The sequence below is a fragment of the Syngnathus scovelli genome, chromosome 20 (genome assembly GCF_024217435.2).
Source record: "Syngnathus scovelli strain Florida chromosome 20, RoL_Ssco_1.2, whole genome shotgun sequence".
NCBI lineage: Eukaryota > Metazoa > Chordata > Actinopteri > Syngnathiformes > Syngnathidae > Syngnathus > Syngnathus scovelli.
Genome location: NC_090866.1, coordinates 9,239,866 through 9,263,985, shown reverse-complemented (window position 1 = coordinate 9,263,985; position 24,120 = coordinate 9,239,866). Strand labels below are relative to the sequence as shown.

At 41.1% G+C, this 24,120-nt stretch overlaps 2 protein-coding genes across 4 annotated transcripts in view; one reads left to right on the top strand and one right to left on the bottom strand.

The window, feature by feature from the left end:
* Positions 1-24,120, bottom strand: part of LOC125990270 (cytospin-A) — a 33,919-nt gene that overhangs the window by 4,310 nt on the left and 5,489 nt on the right. The window lies entirely within an intron of this gene.
* On the top strand, positions 1,257-23,804 carry dlgap2b (discs, large (Drosophila) homolog-associated protein 2b). Its single transcript, XM_049757208.2, has 7 exons — positions 1,257-1,592; positions 1,845-1,899; positions 14,102-15,249; positions 15,914-16,128; positions 16,533-16,689; positions 17,829-18,048; positions 20,038-23,804. Exons 1-7 carry the CDS (start codon positions 1,575-1,577, stop codon positions 20,850-20,852), a joined length of 2,628 nt encoding a protein of 875 aa, XP_049613165.1. The 5' UTR covers positions 1,257-1,574; the 3' UTR covers positions 20,853-23,804.

The following is a 24,120-nucleotide window of genomic DNA, read 5'->3' as shown; positions in this document are numbered from 1 at the left end:
TACATGGGTAATTTGAGAGGGAGATGTTACTCCTGAATATCACATATAAATATAAGTTTAAAAACTAAATAACCAGGTAAATGGTACGTAAAAAGCAAAAATAAATAAACGAAATAAATACAAAGTCCAATCACACTTTTCAAGGCGTATTGAAATGAATTAGAATATTGTAGAAAAGTGCATTTGTTAAACTAGTAAAAAAAAACTGAATTAATCTATATTTTGTAGATTATCACATATTTTATAGATCGCAATTTCTTACCTATTTTCTACATCAATGATTTTTCGTAGGCTTTAAGATTTAACTAACAATCAAAATTAGAAATTTAAAAAAATAACTGAAAAAATATATATATTTTTTTTTCTACTTTAAGTCAAATCCAAATGATGTTAAAAGAAGAAGCTATATTTGTTCTGTCCACCTCAATTATCGACATAATAGCAAAGAAGATGGTAAGAGTAATCGACTGTTTTGTGATTGTCGTACAGTACCATGGACAGCGAAAGCGTCAACAGTGGTGAAATGTTGCCATCTAGCGGCCAATCCTTAACACGCACAAGAACGTAACCTGCTAATTCTGAGCAAGACAATTTACACATAAAATACGATTTTAACCTTTTAGATCGCATTTTATTTACAAAATGCAACGTTTATACAAATAGGGGATGTTTAGTTATTTAATGAGCAAGGAAATTTGTGTTTAGTAAATAATTTATCAGCTTTAACTGCTTTGTGGCAATATAATGAAAAAGTCGATTTACTATCCTTTTAAACGACGCCACATTTATGAAACCATATATTTGTGTTTTGTATCTTGTTTGGTGGTGTGGATCATTTAAATAGAAAGAAGCAAGACATATTGGCAATTTAACAATGCATTGATTCAAGCGTGAGTTGAGTTTGGAGGAACCATCCACAACCACAACAGAATGGCACCTCCTCCTCATGCTGGTCAGCAGCCTGCTCACATGCTGTTGTGGGAGACCATCCCATTCTTCAACCACAATTTGTCAGCTTGTGGGGCAAGTGGTGTCTTTTGGAGGCTGTCGTTCAGTCCTAGACTGAAGAGGCCTAAGTACTCCGGACGGTGTGCAGAATCGGACCCTGTTGGGGTCTCGTCTCCTTGTTTTGATATTTTATTTATTTTATAATTTTATTATTGTGCAAGTCCACCTAACCCTAACAATTAAAATCAAATTAGGTGAAATTTAATTTCTATCCAACATCAAAATAACGATTTTATTCACAGAGGCGTTTTAGTGCGTCTGTCTATTTATAGAAGTTGCTAAGAAGTTGTGACTGCATCACAACATCCTTGCAAGTGCGCTTGCAGACTTTAGAGGGGTGGGAAAAAAAATGGCGTCAGACGCGATCGGGTGCGTTACACCACATCTGGACGAGTTCTGCACACATCCATGCACGCAGATGCCTCGAGACTCTCGCAACGTCCTCGCGACGTGGAATCACGCGCACGTCCCCCCGTGGGAATAACTGACCATCGCGGACATGATTGCCGCTCGCCGGTGGTGGTGGAAGAACCTCGTCAGAAAGTGACCTTCGCCGTGAAAGGAACATGTCAGCCATGAAGAAGGTAACGAACCTGCAGACTAAGCGTGTTTTTCGGATAGATCACGTGGGCATGCACACCAGAGGGTGGAAAATAAAAAGTTGTGCAAAAATCTCAATGGTGTGAGTGTGAATGGATGGCAACCAGTTCATCAATCCCATCAAGCACAGGTATCTTCACTATGAATTGAGCTACCCCCCCCCCCCCCACCATTAAGCCAATGTTTACTGTACTGAAGTGACTCAGCCGTATTGAACACATGTCTTTGTGTCACAGGTGTTGCCATGGTTACTCCAGACTCACTGCTGCCTTTTCGTGGACAAAGATTCAGGTAAGATTTTTTTTTTTCAGCAACGCAGTATTGATAGATACATTTGGTTATTTTATTTATTTATTTATTTTTATGGGATTTTTGACCAATTTGATAAATGTCAGAGACTCCACACATGGACATGCAAATGATTGTTTTCAGCCGAGGTCACAGAAAGTTCCAAGGCAGGGATGTGCTCTTGCTCTGACTTCTTTTGCTTGGCCGCTTATTAGCTTCTGAATTTTGTAGTTTAAATACGAGGATGAAAGGTTAAGAGTTCAGATGTGGTCATTTTTTTTAACAGTACACTGCCACAATGTAGTACCACTAAGTGGCAGTGTTTTCTTTAATAACATAGGACTGCATCGTTTTTGAACCACATCTGCCAAGACACTTTTAATATCTGAATTTCCAACATCATTTCAGCATAGTGTATGACAACTCGAAATGTGTCAAGCGAAAGAAAGGATCCTCAATTTTAATGGAACAATTATGCTCCTTTACAGTCCAAGTTTTTATCGATTCCACACTTAATTTTTGAGGCTTTCGTCTCAAACATTTTAGTAATAGATTTTATGTTCATGATTATCACCCCATTGTTTAACAGAAAAGTCACTATTGTGAGCAAAAGTATTTTTTTTTACCCAAATATTGATTTCATTTATCATGAAGGATTAACTCCCATTTTTCTGATGGCCTTGTATTGTCCTTGTGTCTTCGATCTGCCTTCGTTTACATGACCCCCCCCCCCCCCCCCCCTCGCTCGCATTTCTCTTGAGCATGACCTGCACTCAATGGGAATGCCAATGAGCTGCACTCGTGGCTTCAAATCAATCCAAAAAAGATATTTGTGCCATTTTCATATTGTCTCTTGACCCCAAAGTTCTGCTGTGCTGCGGGGCACAAAAGAGGCTGATTAAGTAAAAGAAATGTTCGACTGGGTGGAATTTCAAGTTCTAGTTTGGAAAAGGTATAACAATTTAAAAAGTTGTGGCTATACTTTTAAAAGAAAACAAAATTGGATATGTCAGAATTTTGTCATTCAGTGAAAAAATAAAAAAATAAAATAAAAAATAAAATTAATAATAATGCCACATCCCATAATCAGCATACCAAGTGCAAAAAAATATATATTATTCAGATTTGTAGCAAAATAAAAGTGTCCGTTCCTTGGCATAACACCAAATCGTTGACAGAGATTGAGTAGTTGTTACAGAATCCAGCTCATTACCATGAAACAAACTTGCATAGCAATCAGTGGAGCAACAAACTCTGCCAAAGTCCAACAATCCCAATTTGGATCACTTCCAAATTACGCATTTTTCATATCAAATTTTAGAATAAAAGACACAATTGGTGGATCTTTGATAAATATCCACCCAAAGCAACAACTCCAAATTTAGAGGACATAAATTGAGGATTATTTTTTTTTACTTACCTGGTTTAAATATAGATTGGGTGCTTTTAAAAATAGATACATTGATAATAATAATTCATTGAATAAATTAATTTCAGAGATTGACACATGCTGTTGTCATTTTTATTAACAAAAAAAAAAAACTGACTTCCATGTGCAAAGCTCAGAATCAGCCACCAAAATTGTGGTGCACCACAATTTAGACCTGCTCTTAGTTAGTCTAAATTCCATCACCAAATTGTCAAGCCATGAAAAAAAACTTCCATTTCATTTTGCTGGTTGTGACGTCATCAGTGACGAAAGGTGATGTAGGCCGAGGCTTTAAGGATCTTGACGTTTGGTAACATGCACTAGTCACGGATTATCACCTGTGACTCATCAAGTGCTAACAAACCACCAGCACCGCCTCGACACAAGCGAGGAGAAGGTTTAAATTCAGACTGTGAGGAAGGGATGTCAGCATGCATGCTGATGGGGCTTCCAAGCAAGCGCATGGTGCAACAGCGCTGCAGAATCCTGAATCCAGCGCCTTGGAGAATCCGCGTCCTTGTTTTGCGGTGATGTGCGGGAGCCTGTGAAACAAGCAGCTCACACTACTGCAGTGGAGGAGTAAATGCGGAGCCCAACAGTGCTCCAGGTGATCCACAGCAGCCCAGCCCGGCACGCTGCTGTCTCCTCCTGCCTTCCCTCTCCTCCTCCTCCTCCTTCCCCCTCCCCCTCCTCCTCCTTCTCCTCCTCCGTCTATGCTCCGTTCGTCTGAGGGCTTTGCAAAAAAAAAAAAGGAGTAGAATAGCAGAGGAGAAACCCAGCTTGTCCATCTCTGATGTGAAACATCTTCTCGGCTGGCGGCAGCTTCCCAGTCATCGTGTGATGACACACAGCATATGTGCTCCAATGCCTCGGCAACATAGGCTCGCTGCACGGTAAGACGCTTTTTTTTTTTTTTTTTCCACAAAACTGTTGCATTGTGAATTGGTAGATGAGAAGTTGCTATGTCTGCATGTCCTTAGCATCTGTAGCTTTTGATTTGGGTGAAGAGGCTCCTCCACTCATTCACAATGTTCAGGTGTGTGTCCATACGCAGTATCTGTGTGTGACAGAATCCAAAAAAGGATGGGGAGGGATTGCCCCTCATCCATGCTTTTCCGTGAGCAACAAGGGGATTTTTATCTCAACTATCCGACCAAACAGCTTTAACATCATTCACACTTTATTTTTTTGGTGCTCCAAATTATTTCATGATATTGGATTCATCGTTTCTATTGATTTGGTTGGCCCGCTGGATAACCTAACATCTCAATTCATTGTGATTTGACAAAGTGACTTTAAGGTGAGAGGGAACTAAAGGAATACCAAGTCGCCATTTGTCTGATTTTGGGAATTCTGCTGGTCAGCTCAAAGCCTGACGTGACCTCATGAAGGTTCAGCCTATATTCTCGCATCCGAATTAGTTCTGGCTAATAAACTTGATGCTGCAGTGATATCAAAAATCTACCCCCCTGCTGTTTGAGAGGGCTTCAGGCGTTTTGGATTCCTGCGGGTGAGTGGGTGTCTAAGCTAAAACACTTGTGCTATAATTATGTACGAACTGGCCGCAAAAGAAAAGTCAAGCTGCATTGCTCATGAACTGAAGGCACCATAAAACCTGGATGGAAAACTATTAGTTTGTGGTTATATCCCGTTACTGCCCTCATTTAAACTTCTGAGTGCTGTGGTGAATGGCATGAAGATTCAAAAGTGATGTACTGGATTACGTAAGGAGTCAATTTTGAGATTATTTATTGATTTGTCATGTTTTGGGTCGACCAAGTTCTATGGCGGTTGATATTTGGTTTGCTTTGTGAGTTTTGGAGGCAATAAAAAAATTGTGTTTAATCCCAATTAACTATTTTACAATGTTCAAATGATTTTTTTTTGGCTCGGTGGTGTTCAAAAGTGTGTTCGAACGGTTTGCGAATAACCGCAATCCTACTTTTCCATTTTTTAATCCTCACAAGTGCTTCTTTGGAACATGACCATGTTAGGTAGTGAGCAAGGATTGTGTGGGGGTGTACGAGTGAGTGGAAGGGTGAGTTTGAGAGTATTCAGAGAAGTCCGCTTCAGCATAACTTATGATGGAACGGACGCTATGTCTTCTTCTGTGTATCAACCACTGCTGAGCCTCACCTGGGCCAAGCTTGAATTTCCCACTGCACCATTTATTTCTTGGCACAAGACCCGACTCTGTCATTGTCACCAAAGCATCTGCCGATAAAAGGGCTTTTCCATCATGACACCTCTGCGACCGACACAAATCGACAAACCCATTCAACTCCCAAGCTTACGTCACATATTATTACGTCAGATCAACTTTTATACAAAATACAATCAACTTTGGAGCTTCCCGAGGAAAATCCTTCACCAGGTGCATGCTGTAGGTAAAAAAAAAAAAAAAAAAAAATGTTGCAGTTATTAGTACAATCACCCCCCTGGTGTGTGGTGCTATGGTTTGGCTTTCCTAATGAGGACTAGATTCATCTTCAGTCTCTGACAGTATGCTGAGCGGGAAATGTTGCTCTCCAGCCTGTTTCCATGGAGATGCTCATGGTGCTGTAGCACCCCACCACACAACCAAACCACTCCCCCTCCACCACCACCACCCCGCTTCTGCTGTACATTCCAGCAAAGAGTGCCGCTTCATAAGACGGATCTGGGCCAGTGTGTGTGTGTTTGTGCGGGGGGGATAATAACGGTGTGTTCAAGTGCTGTGGAAATCCACATGTTTTATTGTTTGCTGTCAGTGAGTGTGTTGTCTCTCATGCTGTCAGTCATACTCTTTAAACATGGGTGTGTTATCAAGGCTGAATTCCCAAGCAGTCGTCAATATTGACAAACGGTAAAATCTAATGTACTGTGTGTCCTATATATATATATGTGTGTGTGTGTGTGTGTGAGCAAGACACATTGTGAGTCAGAGGAACAGAGCGAGGCGAGGGTGGAGAGTGCCATCGGGAGAGTGAGAGGGTGAAGAAGGTCAGAAGCGGAGACGACCAATGACAAAAAGACCCTTCGTGTAATGGACGCCCAAAATGGTTGTTACGTGGATAGTTTAAAGTCTTTTAAGATTTATAGGTACTTGATTTTTGCCTTGACATAAAAAAAAAGGCTCCACCATTGGTTGCAGGAATTTAGATCAATTTAAAAAATACCATAGACGTTGCACAAGTAAGTAAGATGCAAAATTTTATTGCCACTAATTACAGTTGAGTCACTGTCGCATTAAATGATGGGTATTACAGATTAAACGCTAAATTTCCTCTCGCGAGACCAAAATAATCACATATTGCTACGATAAGGACAACACTAACGAAAAGCGACGTTTCCAAAACTTTCTTTCCTTTCTGCATTCTCTGCATACAAAGGCAATTGTCTTGTGAAATACAAAAACGAAACACAGCCACTCCGCGTGATGAAAAATGATCCGACTGCCTTCCTCCATGTTTTGTAACACTCATGTGTTTGGTGTATTTTTGGGTTTGCAAATCGTGATGGAGGCTCATCTCATTACAAAGATGTACTCTGCATTTTTTTTTTAGTGTGTGAGTTGATATTACCAGATGGCTTTGACTCCTCTTTAGTGTCATGCTACTCGCTGCGTGTTAATCGTCAAAGTGCTCTGATTCACACTGGGTACAAGCACCTGCCAGGTTCTATGTGTCCACATGGAGAACTTAGAGCGCTAATGTTATTGTGCTAAATCCCAGTTTGCTTGTTCAGGCAAGATTTTATTTTTTTTGGTCCACAAGCCATATAAAGACTGAGCTATGTATTTTTTTTTTTGCATTACATTTAAAATGGCCACTTGGACGATGTAAATAAACGTGCCACTCGTCAGTGTGTAGCATCACTTTCCAGTCCTGCTCGTCATTCATTGAGATCACGTAAAGGTTGTTTGGAGATTAATAAAAAGGGAGGCACGGTCTGGCGGATGATGGAATAACCACGGTTGCCTGGATACTGTGAGACAGCAGAGAAAACACTCCAGCCAGGTCGTATTGTCTTGCGAAAGCAGCCGAATGCTTTTTGAAGGACATTTGTCCACAGGTTGGTTCGTGAAGTTTGCGTCACATCATGTCCTTGTAGAGTTTCCCACAACCTGAGTGACTGTAAATATGTCTAAATTATTCCAGCAACTTTTGGTTACGTTATTCTAAAGATGGATGTGTAGTGATGGGACCTTCTTTTTAAGTTCTTCTGTGATTCCTGGGCTCTTTGAGAGTCTGACTGTGACCTTGGGAGGAAGCCAAAGTGACTGGGCCTGTCCGGATGACACGGACACTTGCAGCCAGCTGTCCCTTAGTTTGGGAGCAGCACCCGTTAATGAGTCAGCCACTTCAAATCGAGTGGCGTGATCAAGTTATCAGCCTCATTTTTGGGTTGCCAAAAGAGGCAATTCAAGTTGTTGCAGCTTCTTTCGCCTTATGGAGTAGGATCTTAGCTTTTTCAAATGGCACAGTTGGAAGGCTTAATCCCCTCGAGTTCCGACTTTAAGTAACCATTGAGACCAACGTCTGAATGCACTCATGATGTTCTATGATACTATTTTTTACACCCTTTCATTACACAGTCAAATTCATTTTTGGCGCGGGCTGCTACATAGTCAATGTACCGTATTTTCCGCACTATAAGGTGTACCTCCAATTTTCTCAAAAGCCAACAGTGCGCCTTATAATCAGGTGCGCCTTATATATGGACCAATATTGAGCCACTACAGCAGGCGTGTCCAAAGTCCGGCCCGCGGGCCAAATGTATATATCTTATATATGGACAAAATTTTAAAATGGGCCATTCATTGAAGGTGCGCCTTATAATCCGGTGCGCCTTATATATGGACAAAGTTTTAAAATGGGCCATTTATTGAAGGTGAGCCTTATAATCCGGTGCGCCTTATAGTGCGGAAAATACGGTAGTCACTATGACTGTCAATGCCTTCTATTATGTCTACACAACAAACTGCTAACTAGTTTTGAAATGAGTGAATAGTAAAAATTGCTCAAATATTTTAAAAAAATATGAATGGTCATAAAAATTGCTAGTAATATCTCTATTTTTTTAAACGTGAAGACAATTTGTATTGACACATGAAGTCGGTGCAAAATTTGTCTTTGAGGGCTACACAAAATGAGCCACAAGTTTCACACCGATGCATTACATCGTCAGGATGTTATTTTGTTTTCCAACAAGGTCTAATTTAGCCTGTAATGTTGAAAGATAAAATTGAATTCAAAACATGACACATCAAGACACCACTGCAGGTTAATACGGAAATTTAAAATCATATTGTCCATAAATACCCAGTGAAACGGGTAATGAATCACAGCACTAAATATATGAATAATAAAAGTGCTTTGTCAGTTTCTCTGGCTCATAGCTGTGCCGCTGTGGTAGCCATTTAGTCATGGTCGATCTGTTTAAAAGCCGGCAAAGACAAGGGAATTAGCAATGAGAGAAGGGCATGGATTGTTTCAGCTTGCCTGCCAAAATATGCAAATGATGTCACGGGAGAGCTGAATGTCACCTCGAAAGACGACGGTCTCCATTCACGCGTATGTGAGTGACCAGCCAAGGTGTGTTTGTCGTCTGCGTGTGTTTTGATTTATCTCAAACTCGTTACACACATGCCTGAAGGTAAATTTGACACCGCAGAAGCACACTTGAGATGTGTTTTGGCACAGTTAGAAGCAGAGTCACACAAATTGCCAAGCCGGTTTTATAATATTCCTCGCCACTTTAGAGCGAATCTCTAAAATCAATGTGAATATTCAATTATGTGACCTACCGTATTTTCCGCACTATAAGGCGCACCTAAAAACCTCCAATTTTCTCAAAAGCCGCCTTATAATCAGGTGCGCCTTATATATGGACAAAGTTTTAAAATGGGCCATTCATTGAAGGTGCGCTTTATAATCCAGTGGGCCTTATAGTGCGGAAAATACGGTAATTCAATTCTGGCTTTATTCTCTTTGTGAAAAAGCCTCGGCCCAATTAATTAAAGCAAGCTCACCCAGAGTAACATATGGCCACCATACTGACCATCTCATTACTTGTCATGACCGAAATGTAAAAGTAATCACCGTCGCAGTTTAATAACATGATAATGGATTCAGAACAACAGCTGATGGTGTCATTATCACAGCATCCTGTTTTTACCTTCATTAGCAGCCTGCTTTGGTGTGCTAACAAAAAGCTAGAGGAGGGAATTCTGCAATTGTCCTTTCACTCCGAGCAAAAATGGAGATAAGTATGTATATGGGAGTGTATGTTTATAGACCTATCGAAATAAACAAAAGCAGAGTTGCCGTATAATTTATGCACTTGTTGCCTAGCTCCTTTCAAATTGTTCCGATAAATCACTTTCCCTGCGGGAAAATCAATGTGCGGCACACTCAGGCGTGAAGCAAACACAGCTATTGGCCCACCAATGAAAACAGAGTTCCCCTCACTTAAGGCATAATGTGTTTATGAATGATGCATTAGGGTACAGTCTGTTTAAAACTGTAATTTACTTTCTTTAAAATAAACTGACGTAAGGGTTGGCATATTAGATATAAATATTATAATAATGCGTCTTAATGACGATGGGCACGTGCAACCTATTAAAACTAACAGCTCTCTAAAGTCTTTATGGGAATTATAGTAATGTGCTGTTTCAAATGAATCCGTTTGTGGTAATTGTGGATTTATTTTAATTATGGCAAGAAGGTGCGGTACTAACTTCACTGTATGTTAGCAATTAGAGAAAATAATGATGCAATATTTAAATTGCAGGGATCAGAATTTTACAACAAGGATTTAGACTATGAAAGGTAATTAAAGTTTCGAGGATGAATCGCTCACCTTTACCCCCTGACGCTAACTGTGGCAGTTGTTTGCTAGCAGATGTTTAGCACAGCCTGGCTAGCATGTTTACAGACTAAGTTGGCAACCGAATACAGAAATATTTATATAAAGAAACTACCAGGATATAAGGCAAGGCAAGGCAGCTTTCTATATATATATATATATATATATATATATATATATATATATATATATATATATATATATATATATATATATATATATTTCATACACAAGGCAACTCAATGTGCTTTACATAAAAAGGGGAAAAAAATACAGAATATAATGCATACAAAATCAAGAATGAAAAATAGTTAAAAAGTATTAAAAAAAAACAAAGCATAGAGAGAGAGAGAGGATTTAATTTAAGAATACGCCGCGGTAAACAGTAACGTTTTAATGCTAATTGCGGTTTACAATGAACAATAAATCCCCTTCGGGAATATATACCTGTAAATCCACACAAATCTTTTTTTGTTCTATGTGATATACGGATTCCGCATTAAATTTCAGGATAAACCTAAATTGCCCCATAATGTTGCGCAATGCCTTTTATTCATTTCTTATTCCCACCAATGAAATAATGTTAACTAAAGATGCTTGCTAGTTATTTCCGGCTGTGAAATGAGAATAATTCAGGCTTTTGCTTCTTTTAAGGACTCTCCTAAATGAATTGCATGGCGACAATGTGTTGTGACCATTTCTGGTGATTTCAGAAGGGTGTTTTCAGGTCAATCTGCCTTTGTGTGTAAAAAAGGGAGGCTTTACGGGTGAGTAGTGATAAACGATGAGATCCTTATTTGGCCATTTCTTCTGTGTTAGGATGTAGAGAAAAGGAGAGTGTCCAAAAGTATGAAGCATCACTGTAGCATCAGTCAGTGTCTGCCTTCTGCAACGAGAACAGCGGTAGGCTGAAGTGGGCGGAAAGGAAACGGAATCGGGCCTCTGCTGCAAACTCCCTAACCATTTAAATATGATGTTGCAAGATGGAGCGCTCGTTCCTCTTATATATAATATTTTTGAGAAGCTGTATTGTTTGTCATGGTGATGATACACGATATGTAAAAAAATGTAATCTGCCTTTTCAATATGATTAAACGGTTTTGTATCAAGGTTAAAACTCATTTGACTGATCACCTGTCAATCACCGAGCTGAGACAGACCCAGGAAACTCATCTCGTATTTAATCACACCTGCGGGGCAATTTAAAATCTTCAATTGGCCTCTATGAAATTTTATAATTGAGATGATGTTTTTACTTTCAGCGCTTCCCACCTGCCCAATATTGTGCTTCCCTTCGTATTATATTGGCTGATTCAACTGTGTTGCTATTTTGTGTGTGAGCATAAAGAGCACGACTAATCTGAAGCTTATGCTCGGTCCACCGCAATAAAAAAAAAAAACACCACATGGAGAAAGCATTTTTCACTGCAGTGATTCATGCTCTACAGTTTAGCTGCCTGTTGCTCCGTACGTCCCTGTGGCATTTAGCTAGCTGTGTGTTGGTGTGGAGGAGGAAAGCTTCATTTATGCCAAGTTATGCAACCATCTTGGGAAATGCATGGACATGAGAAGAGGTTTTAGTTATAGCTAAGCAGCTAGCAGCATGAAGTCGAAAAGCAGAGCATGCGAGTGAGGCTTTCCCCTCTTTTTTTTTTTTCTTCTTGCCCCCCACTGGTCCTCATACCACCTCCCCTCCATGTGTGACATCTTTCTCAGGATGAAAGTGGGTTACAAGCTACATCAGGTGCTGACAAAAGCAGATTTAAGGTAGTGAGGAAATAGCCTGTGGCGTTTACAACACAATAATGGTTGCCAAAGCTGCAAGGCAAGAAAACTCACCTCTACATCTCACATGCATTTAGTGCGTGTTCTGGAAAGGACGGCGTGTAATTGGAAATGTCAAATACATTATAGTGGACAAAAACATTGGGACACAAGCAGAAAGTAAAAATGGGACCAAATGTGGTTTTGCTGTAGCATTCAGTTTAGTGTATAAACTGAAATGGAAAATCATTGGGACTACCGTATTTTCCAGACTATAAGGCACACCGGACTATAAGGCGCACCTTCAATGAATGGCCCATTTTAAAACGTCCTTATATAAGGCGCACTGGACTATAAGGCGCACCATTAATGCATCATGTCAGATTTTTAATCCAAATCATTCTCCATTTTATCTTTTTTATTTCAACTTCAGATGCAACAAATGACTTTATAATCACAAAATAATGATCCATCGTCTTTTTGATTCATAGTCTTAAGCGGGTCACTTATGATTGATTTCATGACAATGCTTTGGGCCAGTTTAAATTTAGGAATTTAGTCCATATATAAGGTGCACTGGACTATAAAGTCGGCTTTTGAGAAAATTGGAGGTTTTTGGGTGCGCCTTATAGTTCGGAAAATACGGTAATTATTAAATCATTTCGAGCTACGTCAAAGGTCAGATGTAGAGGGAAGGAGAGATTTTTTGCACATACTCTAGTTCATCCCAAAGGTGGAGATGATGTCAGCTATTGAATTTTGTCTTCATAAAACAAGGACTTATGATCTCATCCTTGGGATGTTTTAAATCTCTGAATAAGGTCAAAGTGCAAGTCTGTTCAGACCGTAACATTTCAAGCAAATATAAAAGAGAAACATCTAGTCTGTTGGTGTCCCCGGAGTTTTAAATCGGGCAGCCAGATAGAAGTTTGCTCAGACAGGTCAATCCGGGGTTGACGATCGAGGCTAACTCTCCTTCCATATATCCGCTATTGCAAAAGAGAGTGGGCGATATTGTCCGAGGTGAGTTCAGAAACTCATCCTCCCCCTCTACTACTGCCTGCAGAGAATTCAGTGCGATGACACAATAAGTTTGTTTTCTCCCGGTTTGTTGAGCCTGCCAGGATCTTCTGCCTTGATGTCACCTCCCACACATGTACAAAACCGTACACTGACCACTCGGCTTTGGCCAATCGTGCCGAGCAGTCTGGTGCACATATTGGATGACCTGAACCTTCAGGGTCTTGTTTATGCTCTTACTTGAGATAAGTTTCCTATAATTCAACAAAATCTTTTTGTCCTCAGCCTTTTGCAGAACTTGCTTAGGGCTTATTGCGTATGAGTTTAGTGGTAGTGGGATAATAAATGCAGAAATGTGTTGTTTCTAGATAGATATTGATTAGGAGTTTTACTTTCCTCAATCCTGTCAAATTGATTGATGAGCGCCCTGGTTGATGAAGTCATTACGGTATGTGACCAAAACTACATTACAGTGGTTTCAAAATGAATCTACGCATTCTCATTAGATGTCTGAGCATGTATTGCTTGTCTGCTTTAATTTGATTTAATTTGTAGCCCTAGCAACACGCTGATGTCAAGCACACTTGAAGGAGTGTGACGCTGAGGACTTCCGGACAGAGATGATGAGTGCGGTGGAAGTAAAAAAAAGAATGCTGCTCGCTGAGTTTTCCCAAAAGTAAACCCAGACGTTTCCTGTCGTTGTCACAATACACACACACACTATACGTTCTCAGCTTTTTCTCCGTGGTTCGGATCCACCCAAAACAACCTTGAAAATCCCCGTTACAGAACCTCGGTTTTTCAGCAGCCGTTGCCATGACAACTGTGCAATTTATTTTTGGCTCTTTTCAAATGGTGTGTGTGTGAGATCAGAGATCCCGAGTATTATGTAAGACGGAGTGCCACGGTTCTACACTGGGGTTTCCTGCTGCATAGGAGAGTAGTAATTAATGAGCTCAGGGTCCAGGTAAAACGGTGGAAAGTTGGAAAAGAACTAATTTGCCTTTACTACCCACGTTGTAACCACTCGACAGTGTCTGAGTTTCCTCCTCCTGATTAACAATGTGAGATGATACCACACAGAGAGGAGGTGCATTTTTAAATTTCTAAAATATTTTTCTTTCTCTTCCTTCACAACAGAGCAGACACCTTGGTTCCGGTCTGGGAAATTCAATGAAGCCAGACGCCTCCCTCCGGCCAGGAACATGAAGGGCTTATCGGGCAGCCGCTCCCAACACCAGATCCCTTTACCCCATGGGCTTGACTACGACCCCCACGTGCACGACTTCCACACGCACCATGGCTCGGACACCCGCCACACCTCCTACCTGCTCAGCCCGACAGAGAGCTGCCCTATGGACTTCCAACATCGCTACTCACCGCGGAGCTCCATTCACTCCGACTGTATGATGATGTCCCCGGTCGTGATGCCTCCCGTCGCCGTGTCCGACCACATCTCCAGCAGCACCTTCCCCCGGATGCACTACAGTTCTCCGTATTATGATTCCGCCACACGGGACGACTGCGTCGCCATAACAGCCTCTGCCACCTCGCCGGCCGTCGCTGCTGCTGCGGCCGCGGCCGCCGCCTCCTCGCACCACGCCGGCACCAAGAGCAATCGCCTCCCCGCCAATCTCTTGGATCAATTTGAGAAGCAAATGCCACTACACCGCGATGGCTTCCACACTTTACAGTACCAGCGTACATCCACCGCTGCCGAACAACGCAGCGAGAGTCCCGGCCGCATCAGACACCTTGTTCATTCAGTCCAGAAGCTCTTCACAAAGTCCCACTCCCTGGAGGGATCGTCCAAGATGAACGGCACAAAAGGCGGGGACGTTATAGGAAGCGGATCAGGGAGTTACCATCACCACGGCCATCAGTCGAACAAACACGGCAGCAAGAGAAGCAAGAGCAAAGAACGCAAACACCGATCCGGCGGATGGTGGAGCTCTGACGACAATCTGGATAGTGACAGCACCTACCGTACTCCCAGCGTCATGTCCCGACACCACGGAGAACACATCGCCCATTGTTACCCGGATCCCATACACGGACACCACTTTGGAGAACTGTCACTCAAGACCTCGAAGAGTAACAACGACGTCAAGTGCATAGCCTGTGACAGTATGGCAATGGCGCCCGAAGGCAAGTTCATGAAGCGGAGCTCCTGGTCTACGCTAACAGTTAGCCAGGCAAAGGAGGCCTATAGGAAGTCATCACTCAACCTAGAGAAAACCATGATGCACACCGACCATAAGCCTTCGCGGACCTGTCACTATCTACAGGTTGGTAAGACGAAAGAATCAAATGGAGTGGTCCGAATATCTGGACGAACAAGCGACTCCTTAGCAGCAGCTGTTGAAAGGGTGTCAATACAGAAGCTCTCTGACTGGCGTTTAACAAGCTTATGAGTCAGCTGGCAGAATCCCTGCAGCTGCCACCTGGCCACATTGAGCATGTTCTCATGAGAATTCCTTAGGAAAAAAAGTCATTGCGCGGTAATTCGTTTTCATAAGCAGCATTGGCAACGAGCAGAAATTTTTGCGGTAGTTTATTTTTCCCGCAATAATAATAACAATAATAAATGTGATTGAACGTCTTTGTCTCAAAATGAAAAACTGCATCCTTACCACTTAAAGATTCTGTTCGCCGAAAAGCAGTCGATTAAAATGCTAACGTATTAACGAGAGCTTCATTTCTTGGGAGGAAACAACAGACCTTCTGTTTTGTGCTTGCTAAGCTATTTAATGACCTGGAAAGTGCATTATTACAGTTGGAGATAGAAGCTGAAGTAGACTGGATCTAATTCCCATGGGGGTGTGCTGTGCATCACTTAAATGTCGTCTTTACGGTAGAAGCGAGAGCTTAGCCGACGCTCGTTTGGCTAATTGGGCCCTGTTGTCCTTGTAAATATCTGAAATGGTGAAGGTTTTTTTTCTTGCCCGCAAGGTACCTCAAGACGAGTGGGGAGGATACCCCGGCGAGAAGGATGACGAGATCCCGTGTCGGCGGATGAGGAGCAGTAGCTATGTGAAAGCGATGGGAGAGGTGGACGATGATAGCGGCGATTCCGAAAGCCCCAAGACCTCCCCGCAGAAAATCGTTCGACCCGATGCTCTGGTCCTCAAGTCAGCCATGCAGAGACCCCATTTCGACACCCATAGGTAGGTCTGGTCCAATGTACCAGTTATGATTTCTTCTATCAGATAACCAGCGTTTGAGTCATTGAAAGTTCCCTCACAAACTAGAAAGTTCTATAGAATCACATCCCACCCGTCCCTGTTGCTGCGTATGTTTTTATTGCTCTCCATGAGTGTTTGCAGGCAGTGTGAAACAAAGCCAAAATGTGAGAAGGCAGGGAGGCGTCACGCATCTGCCACCCTTCAGCCACTTTGCGTCTATTTTCGTTGCTGCGGTCACAGCGGGGTTCTGATTACTCCTACTTTTAATTCAAACATACTTTTTGTTGTGTTAGAGGGTAATCTCGCTATGGCATATGGTGGAAGGGAAATGGACATATATTCGGATCTATACTACTCAAGTCCATGTGTAACGTCTTATCTCTCAGCCCGGGCTACCGGTTGCACACCATGAGAGAAATGCGGGCCCACCCGAGCGTTACGCTGGACCCGGCCACCACCTTTCATCCGCCGCCCTTCCGCTCTCGCAACCAGAGCTACATGCGCGCTGTCAGCACCCTCAGTCAAGCTAGCTGCGTCAGTCAGGTGAGTGGCTAACATGTTTTTCCCAAAACAACATTGTCATGCAAATAGATTTATTTTTGATTATCTTTGTGACATTGAGCTAGTCTTATTGGAGGGCGACAGCTAATTGTGTTTTATAGACTGAGATAAATAAGCGTCAATTACCGTATTTTTCGAACTATAAGGCGCACTTAAAATCTTTTAATTTTCTCAAAAATGCGCCTTATATGATAATGAATGTCGAATTTAAGTCGATAAAATTTGGCTTATTTCTTCCTTTAATGTACAGGAATGCACCTTAGGTATTGCGCCCTATAGTCCGAAAAAAAATCCTATTTTTTTACATGATTGAACTACACTTCAAATTCAATTTTGTCTCTGAATTATGCACACACACAAACAAGCATTCGATGTTCATTTTGGAGTTAACCTACAATTTCATCAGAAAGCAAATCTGCATGTCATTGATATCTAACTCACTTGTCATCTTGGTCTACCAATGACCTAGCTTCCTGAACATACCCAAATAGCAGACTGCTACTTACGTCACAAGATTAGCGGCTAGGCACAGGGGCTGTGAGACAAAGCATCATAATTAACCACACATCAACATTTCCAGGTATTTCCCCTTTTCATACACCGCTATCAGTTGTGCGAGTCTGTTCTGGAGCTGCTTTGGACCCTGGTGGTTGCCACAGTAAAATGATTTGTTGAAGTCCGTTAATGGAGAACAAGTAAGAGGAGGAAAAATGTGTTTTTGTCCCAAATCTCAAAGAAGCATCTTAATATTGACTTGATTAAAAAGTGAAACATGTAAGTTTACATAAATTATTATCAGTATAGGACACTGTGGCAAGAGCAAATAACGCCACTTTGAAACTGAATTTATTTATTTTAGAAATGACTATTACCTACTTTGGAGGGGCGGGGTTACGAAAAAAAAATGCTGTGCGCTACCAAGCTAACATATGATGTGTGACTGTGTTTTTTTTTATTTGATGTTGCCTTTCATGCAGTTTGAAGTTGGTCGGGAATTGTCAGTGGCCGTGTCCTTATGCTAACACTCCTTCATATTTGCTGTGCAAAGGGGAAGAATCAAAGTGAGAAAGAGAAAGGAAGAGGAAAAATTAAGGACTGCTATTCCTGTTTTTGTCTCTCAGGTGAGTGAGACTGAGATCAATGGCCAGTTTGAGTCAGTTTGCGAGTCCGTTTTTAGCGAAGTAGAATCCCAGGCTATGGAGGCCTTGGACCTGCCGGGTTCGTTCCGCACTCGAAGCCACAGTTACCTCCGTGCAATACAGGCTGGTTATTCCCAAGATGACGACTGCTTGCCTTCAATGACATCCTCCACTGTCACTTCAACTCTCAGATCCACAACAGGTAAAACAATAACCCGCTAACTGAGAGAGGGCCTAGATGACATAACCTCATGCATCACATGCACAAACTTTGACATACCTACATATGTACAGTGGGGAACCCTTGAATTTCTTTTGAGTTTTTTTTTTTAGAAGTTTTTTTGCATCACCCTGAATGTTTAGATGGATTTGCTTACATGTCTCCATGCATATTTGGATTGCTTAGTTTTTGGGGTGGGAGGGGTCGAGTGCACTCATCACCACACAACAGCACAGCTACATTACATGGCATGTCTATAAAAAAAAAAAAAAAAATACAAAAAGGGCCCCGCGCATGTGAAACTGTGGTGTTCTATGTTTACAATAGGTGTGTTGTCAGAAGGGCATGGGCAAGGGGTCAGGGAATGGTAGGCTTTTCGAAAATATTTGGGTCAAGACAAACAAGCCCTCTGATTGGCTAAAAACTAGAACCATATGATCACATTAAGGTAAGTCGACAAATATATTCCCTGGCCAGTTGCATTTGCTGTTTACCGTAAAGAGTAAAGCTATGAACCCTATTGAAACATTTTTTTCTTTAAATATGTGCTCACTATAGCCAGCTTTTTTTGTACTTTCCTTTTCTGTCAATTTCAAATGGAAACCGATGTGTGTGTTTATTTATTTATTTATTTTTGTTTTGTTTCCTGTTCAATTTGGAATTATGTATTTTATTTGAAGCGACCAACTTCAGTTTGGTTTCCATCTACAATTTCAGAAGCACTGAGGATACGATAGATGAGTACTCTCCAATCCCACCGTCTTATTTGCTGAACTTGAATTGGCAAATTTACAGCTAACATTTTGGAAGGGCTCCCCTGGTGGTGATTAGCCATCTCCTCCCCAAGCTTATCTCTCCTAGGATGCAATATTTACACTGTTCCGAGGAAATAGCGGCCGAGAAATTGTTACTGGGGATTCTTTCAATGAATTTTTTGACGCTAGCAAACGCTTAGTTTATGTCCGAATTTGATCCCGTGTGGTGCTCTGTAAGGGCAGACGAGCTGCCAACCCCCCCCCCCTCTCCATTTGACCAACCATCTCTTGGGAAAAGAACAACTGGAAGCATCAGTGATGATTGTTGCAGGTATTTTATTAATCCTGAAGCATACATATATCTATGTATATGTGTTTGCACTGCCTTCTCAGTGATTAAAATAGCCATTAATCGGGTAAACTCGATTTGTGACGACAGAAGCAACGCTGACTTTTGTGAGTTGTTTGCAATGTCGCTATTAAATGTGCGTTAGATATCTGTAAATGGAAATATTTGTATACTTCCCAAAACTTCAACTGCTTTCATTTTTTTTTGGCATAAAATCGCCACTGTCTCAGATGTATCATACATATGTGAACGTCTTTTTTTTTTTTCTTCTCATCAAAGTGTGGCTTCTTGTTAAAAAGCGGCGAAGTCGAACTTTTTGGCATTGAGTGTCAGCTGTCTTTGACTGTGGGATTGCAGCCATGAAGTTGGAAGTAGAAGGTCAAATTAGACACCTTGGACCAAATATGTTCAATAGGGTTCATAACTGTTTCTTGGTCCAGTGGCTTGTGGATCTTAACATCTTTTCGTTTTGCACTAAATGGCACAAAACTAAAACCTTTTTTTTTTGATGAATCCATTTAAGGAAGCAAATGCTGATTTGATGATGATTGATGTGTTTGACCCCTTTTCTGTGCTGTGCAGTAAAAAAAAAAAAAAGATGGCAAGACGCTTGTTATTCTTTGACATGACTGAGAAGGCAGTGTAAAACGTGAAAAGCCTACAGTATGTGAGTTCCGTGACACAATTTAAAATGGTTAAACAGCAAAAAAAAAAAAACATCACAATTGAGTTGTCCGGGACTACCTGCTGCTGACTCACATACCGTATGCTTGTCATAGATATCTGTAGAAGACTCCAGTTGAGAACCTCAATCAGATCCCACTCCAGCTGTTCCTTTCACCTTGCATATTCAAATTTTTCTTCCAGAGGGATATGATGTTGTGGATGCGACCTCTTTTCTAAATGACGACATGATAGAGGACGATGATGGTGCCAGCTCCTCTGCCTATGCAGAGCTGGAGAGGCTGGAGAGGGAGACGGTGGCCGCTCGCAGCCAGCACAGTACTAGCTCCACCGTAACGGCCATCTCAGTGCCCCCGGCGACACCGCCGTCATACAGGGTCCCCAGTGCCTCACCCATGGCCACAACTGAGCCACCGGTCCCTCAAGCCATCCAGGCCTTCAAGGAATCGGCAAATATGGTGGCCGCCTTCAACATGCAGTGGAAGGATGAGATCTCGGCCATGCGCTACGAGCTAGCCGAGCTCCGGCGAGATGTCTGCGGGGAGCTGAAGACTTTCAACAGCAATTTCTTCAACTTCACTCAGTGCTACAACATGTGGACATTATGTCGTGAGCCGTGCAGCGACGGCACCACGCAAACGCAAGATCGAGTCTCCGTCGGAATCCAAGCGGGATCCAGCTGGTCCATTCGGCAACACACCCAGGACAAATCAGTCATGTGTCAACCGGAACCGGCGCCGTTTAGCATCATGGATTTAATGAACCCGCCCCGCATTGAGATCATAGAGGGAACCCCCGAGAGCACACCCGAGGGCTCGGGCAGTCCCGCCAGCCCGCTTCCCATGGAGGACTTCCCGTGGGAGATTAACAAAAAGCAAAGGGTCCCTAAACCGCAAGAAATGTGTGGCCACACAGGCGGCCACAGAAGTGCCAGTCTGGAACTGTGGTGCAGGAAGTACACCAGCGGGCCCATGTCATATATGTCTATGTCATTCTAATCACGTTCATCTATCCAGGTGAGGAAGCCATGGGAAAACCGATCGAACATCCATAGGCTGTTGTTAGTCCCTTTACTCTCTGTCAGCTGTCAAACAGGTTCAAAAAGTTCTTTTAACAGCCGCCACCTTCAGACTGAGCTGTGAATGTGAGCGAGATGGTAGCTGATCTGTAGATCAACAAGTGCCAACAAGAGCAGCATTGTCTTTCCTCAATTGTCTTAAATAAAATAAAAAATAACTTGAGCAAACAAGCTACGTGATATTTGACGGTCAGCTGAAGTTGGTTTGTCCCTGCACAACACGGATCTTAACTCGTGTTTGTTTCCGTTTCTCCATGTCGAGACTTAACTCCACCGCCTGCGTATACTGTGAATAACTTTATAAACCCTCGAAATTATTTTCTAAAGAATGCATCATGTATATTTAATTGAAGTTATTTTCATCAGAGCGTCCGTCACACCTTTACTTACTTTTTAAGCCAATTTTAAATATTTCAACACAATAAAGTTAATGTTGGGTTTGACCACCAAAATTATCTTTCAATAAAGTGAAAAAAGAGTTTACAATCCAGTGTAGCTATGAACTGTTATGAACCTTCAAATAAAAAGGTCTCACAACATGCAAATGAGGAAAAACAATCAAATGATCACGTCGAACAGACGGTAATGGCTTCAAAAGTTCCATTTAACTTCCTGTCATGTTTGTATATAATGTGTACAATTTTGTATAGATATATCAAATATATTCAAATATTTACTGTACTGGTTGTACTGGTTGCAGTTCAAACATACTGTGTTGGATGAGCAGTTGAGATAGGTTAGTCAAGAATCGTTAACTTTGGTTGGAAACCAAACACAGCACCTTTTTCCAAGTCTTTGAGGTCATTTATTTCTTCATGTCCATCACTTGGGTGGTAGCAATGGTCACTGAAAGTTGATTGCCTCAACAGTCTAAAAAAAAAATCCCAGTTTGAGTAGGTAAAAGTTTGGACAAAATGAAAAAAAATAAGTCCCCCAAATGTAGACAATCAGAGGTGCAGTATGGTACCGGTGAATGTACTGAAACCGCCTCACTAGTGATGGCCAAGCTGGGCTCCTGATCTTAATGGGTCGGAGCTGCTGGTTGACTTTGTCGGTCGTGACTTTGGAAATAATAGTAGCCCGTTAGCCGCTAGCATTCGCGATCTTCTTGTCGCTGGAGAATTGTGATGTATCACAGCCCTGACTTAAATGTGAACCTGCCAATGGGGACTACTGTGTTGAGTGAGAATGGAGCTTCTTCCCACTTTGTGCAACCAAAAGGCAATCGTTGCAGCAATTCCATCCAAATTTTAATAACGTTTTTTTAAAGCAATTTTGTAACATAAAAAAAAGCACTAATAAATGACGGTGAGCCTGTTCACATTAAACATCACATTAAAAAAATACTAGTTGTCGCTTTGAAAAAGTAATTCCATTAAATACATAAAAAAATACAGCAGACTGGCTATTTGCTTCCCATCAAACTCCTTTAACTTACTATAATTGACGAGTCAAAACTAACCCAACAGCGCCTCTGCTGGTTGCAGTTGAGTACAGCACACCATTCACCCCCCCCCATCAGTTTCAAATGATCAACAGAATAACTCAAAATGATCTGCTCATCCCCAGCAGTAATAAATTGTGACGCAGAATAATTTTCTTTTCGGTACCGGAACGCATATTTTACAGCAGAACTATGACGTAAAGGATGATAGACGGCTAAAAGCTCAAATTCATTGTTGCTATAGCCTAAAATGTGCAATACTGACAATTTTCTGTTCTATAAATGTCAAATAAAAAGCAGGTTTATCACTATGTCATTGAAGGCACATGACTGTGAAATATATAGCTTATAATGTGTATACAGTATATTGGAAAAAAAAAAGACTTTATTTAAGGGAATTGCAATGGCATTTCTCGACAATATTTTCTCCTTTGCTGGGGGAATGCAAGGTGATTTTAAGGTGCTGGCCAATCATGATGTCTCCAATCTGTATTCATTCATTCTATGCAAATTCTTGGTTCTTTGGTGTATTTTTGGAAGGTTAAGTCATATTGAGTTGCTTGTGATAGAATGGTCTTTTCTTTTTGCTGGCATTTTCTTTTCAAATGATATTGTGGTAAGATAAATGTATTATTTGCAGTTCTTATCACAATCACATCTTTTTGCTGGTGATCTTATTTTGTTGTAGCATTATGTACTCACAAGTAGTTCTAAATTGTTGATTTGAAATACAGTGCAAAATCATATTTTTGTATAAAAAAAGACAGAAAGAAAAAGAAAGGGGCAAAAAAATAATCAGTTAATCGATTATGATTTATCTTGAGTTTCATCTTAATTTTATCGTTTTTCCAAAGATTGTACTCTCGATTTAAAAAAAGAAATGTAGCAACAACATTGGTCTATAAATGAGAATCAGAATAAAAATAGGGAGGAAATCGGGAAAGATAATCTTTTTTTTTTTAATTAAATATATAATTGCCTGTTTGCTTATTTATCCCGATACATTTGTTTGAATATTCTGTTGAGGATATGTTGTCACCCAGAGATCTAACAAAATAACTGTGCCAAATGTATTACATACACTTATTAGGACTTATTAATCTTCTTTTTTTTTTTTTTTGGTTCTCTTCATGGAAATGTGCTTCTCTGCTGACTTTCAGGGATTTCACACTGGAATGTTTCATGAATCAGATTCAGTCCATGTTCCTAAAAAAACATCCCACCCTTTTGAATACAACGGCTTTAGCTTGCATTCGTTAACTCGTGCTTATATTTTGTAAATGAATGAATCATGTATGTAATACTCTTGCTTTCGATTTCCGTTTGCTTACTGTGGTGTTTTTGTGAATTTTTATTCCAAATTTTCTTGGCCTTATGTATTTTTCATAAATTGATATAAAAGATGGAATTAAAAATGCTTACAATGTTTATGCTGATGCTAATTTCATGGGGGTCATAGCTTTACATCCAACAAAACAGCACACAACCACTTGTTTACCCTAAAACACATTAAACACATTTATTAATTTTTTTTTTAGGAAAGCTGTCATTTTTTTGGTTGGTTATTATTTCCTTTTTCTTTTATTCCCCATTTTAGGCGCCCGTAGCTTAGCTGGGGGGCGTAGAGAGTACGGTAGGTCTGGTAGGGATTAGCTTTATTTCTTTCTTTTATATGTTTCATACATTTTGTCCGACTCATTGACATTTTTCACTTGGTAGGAATGAAAATAATGTCATGTTGTCA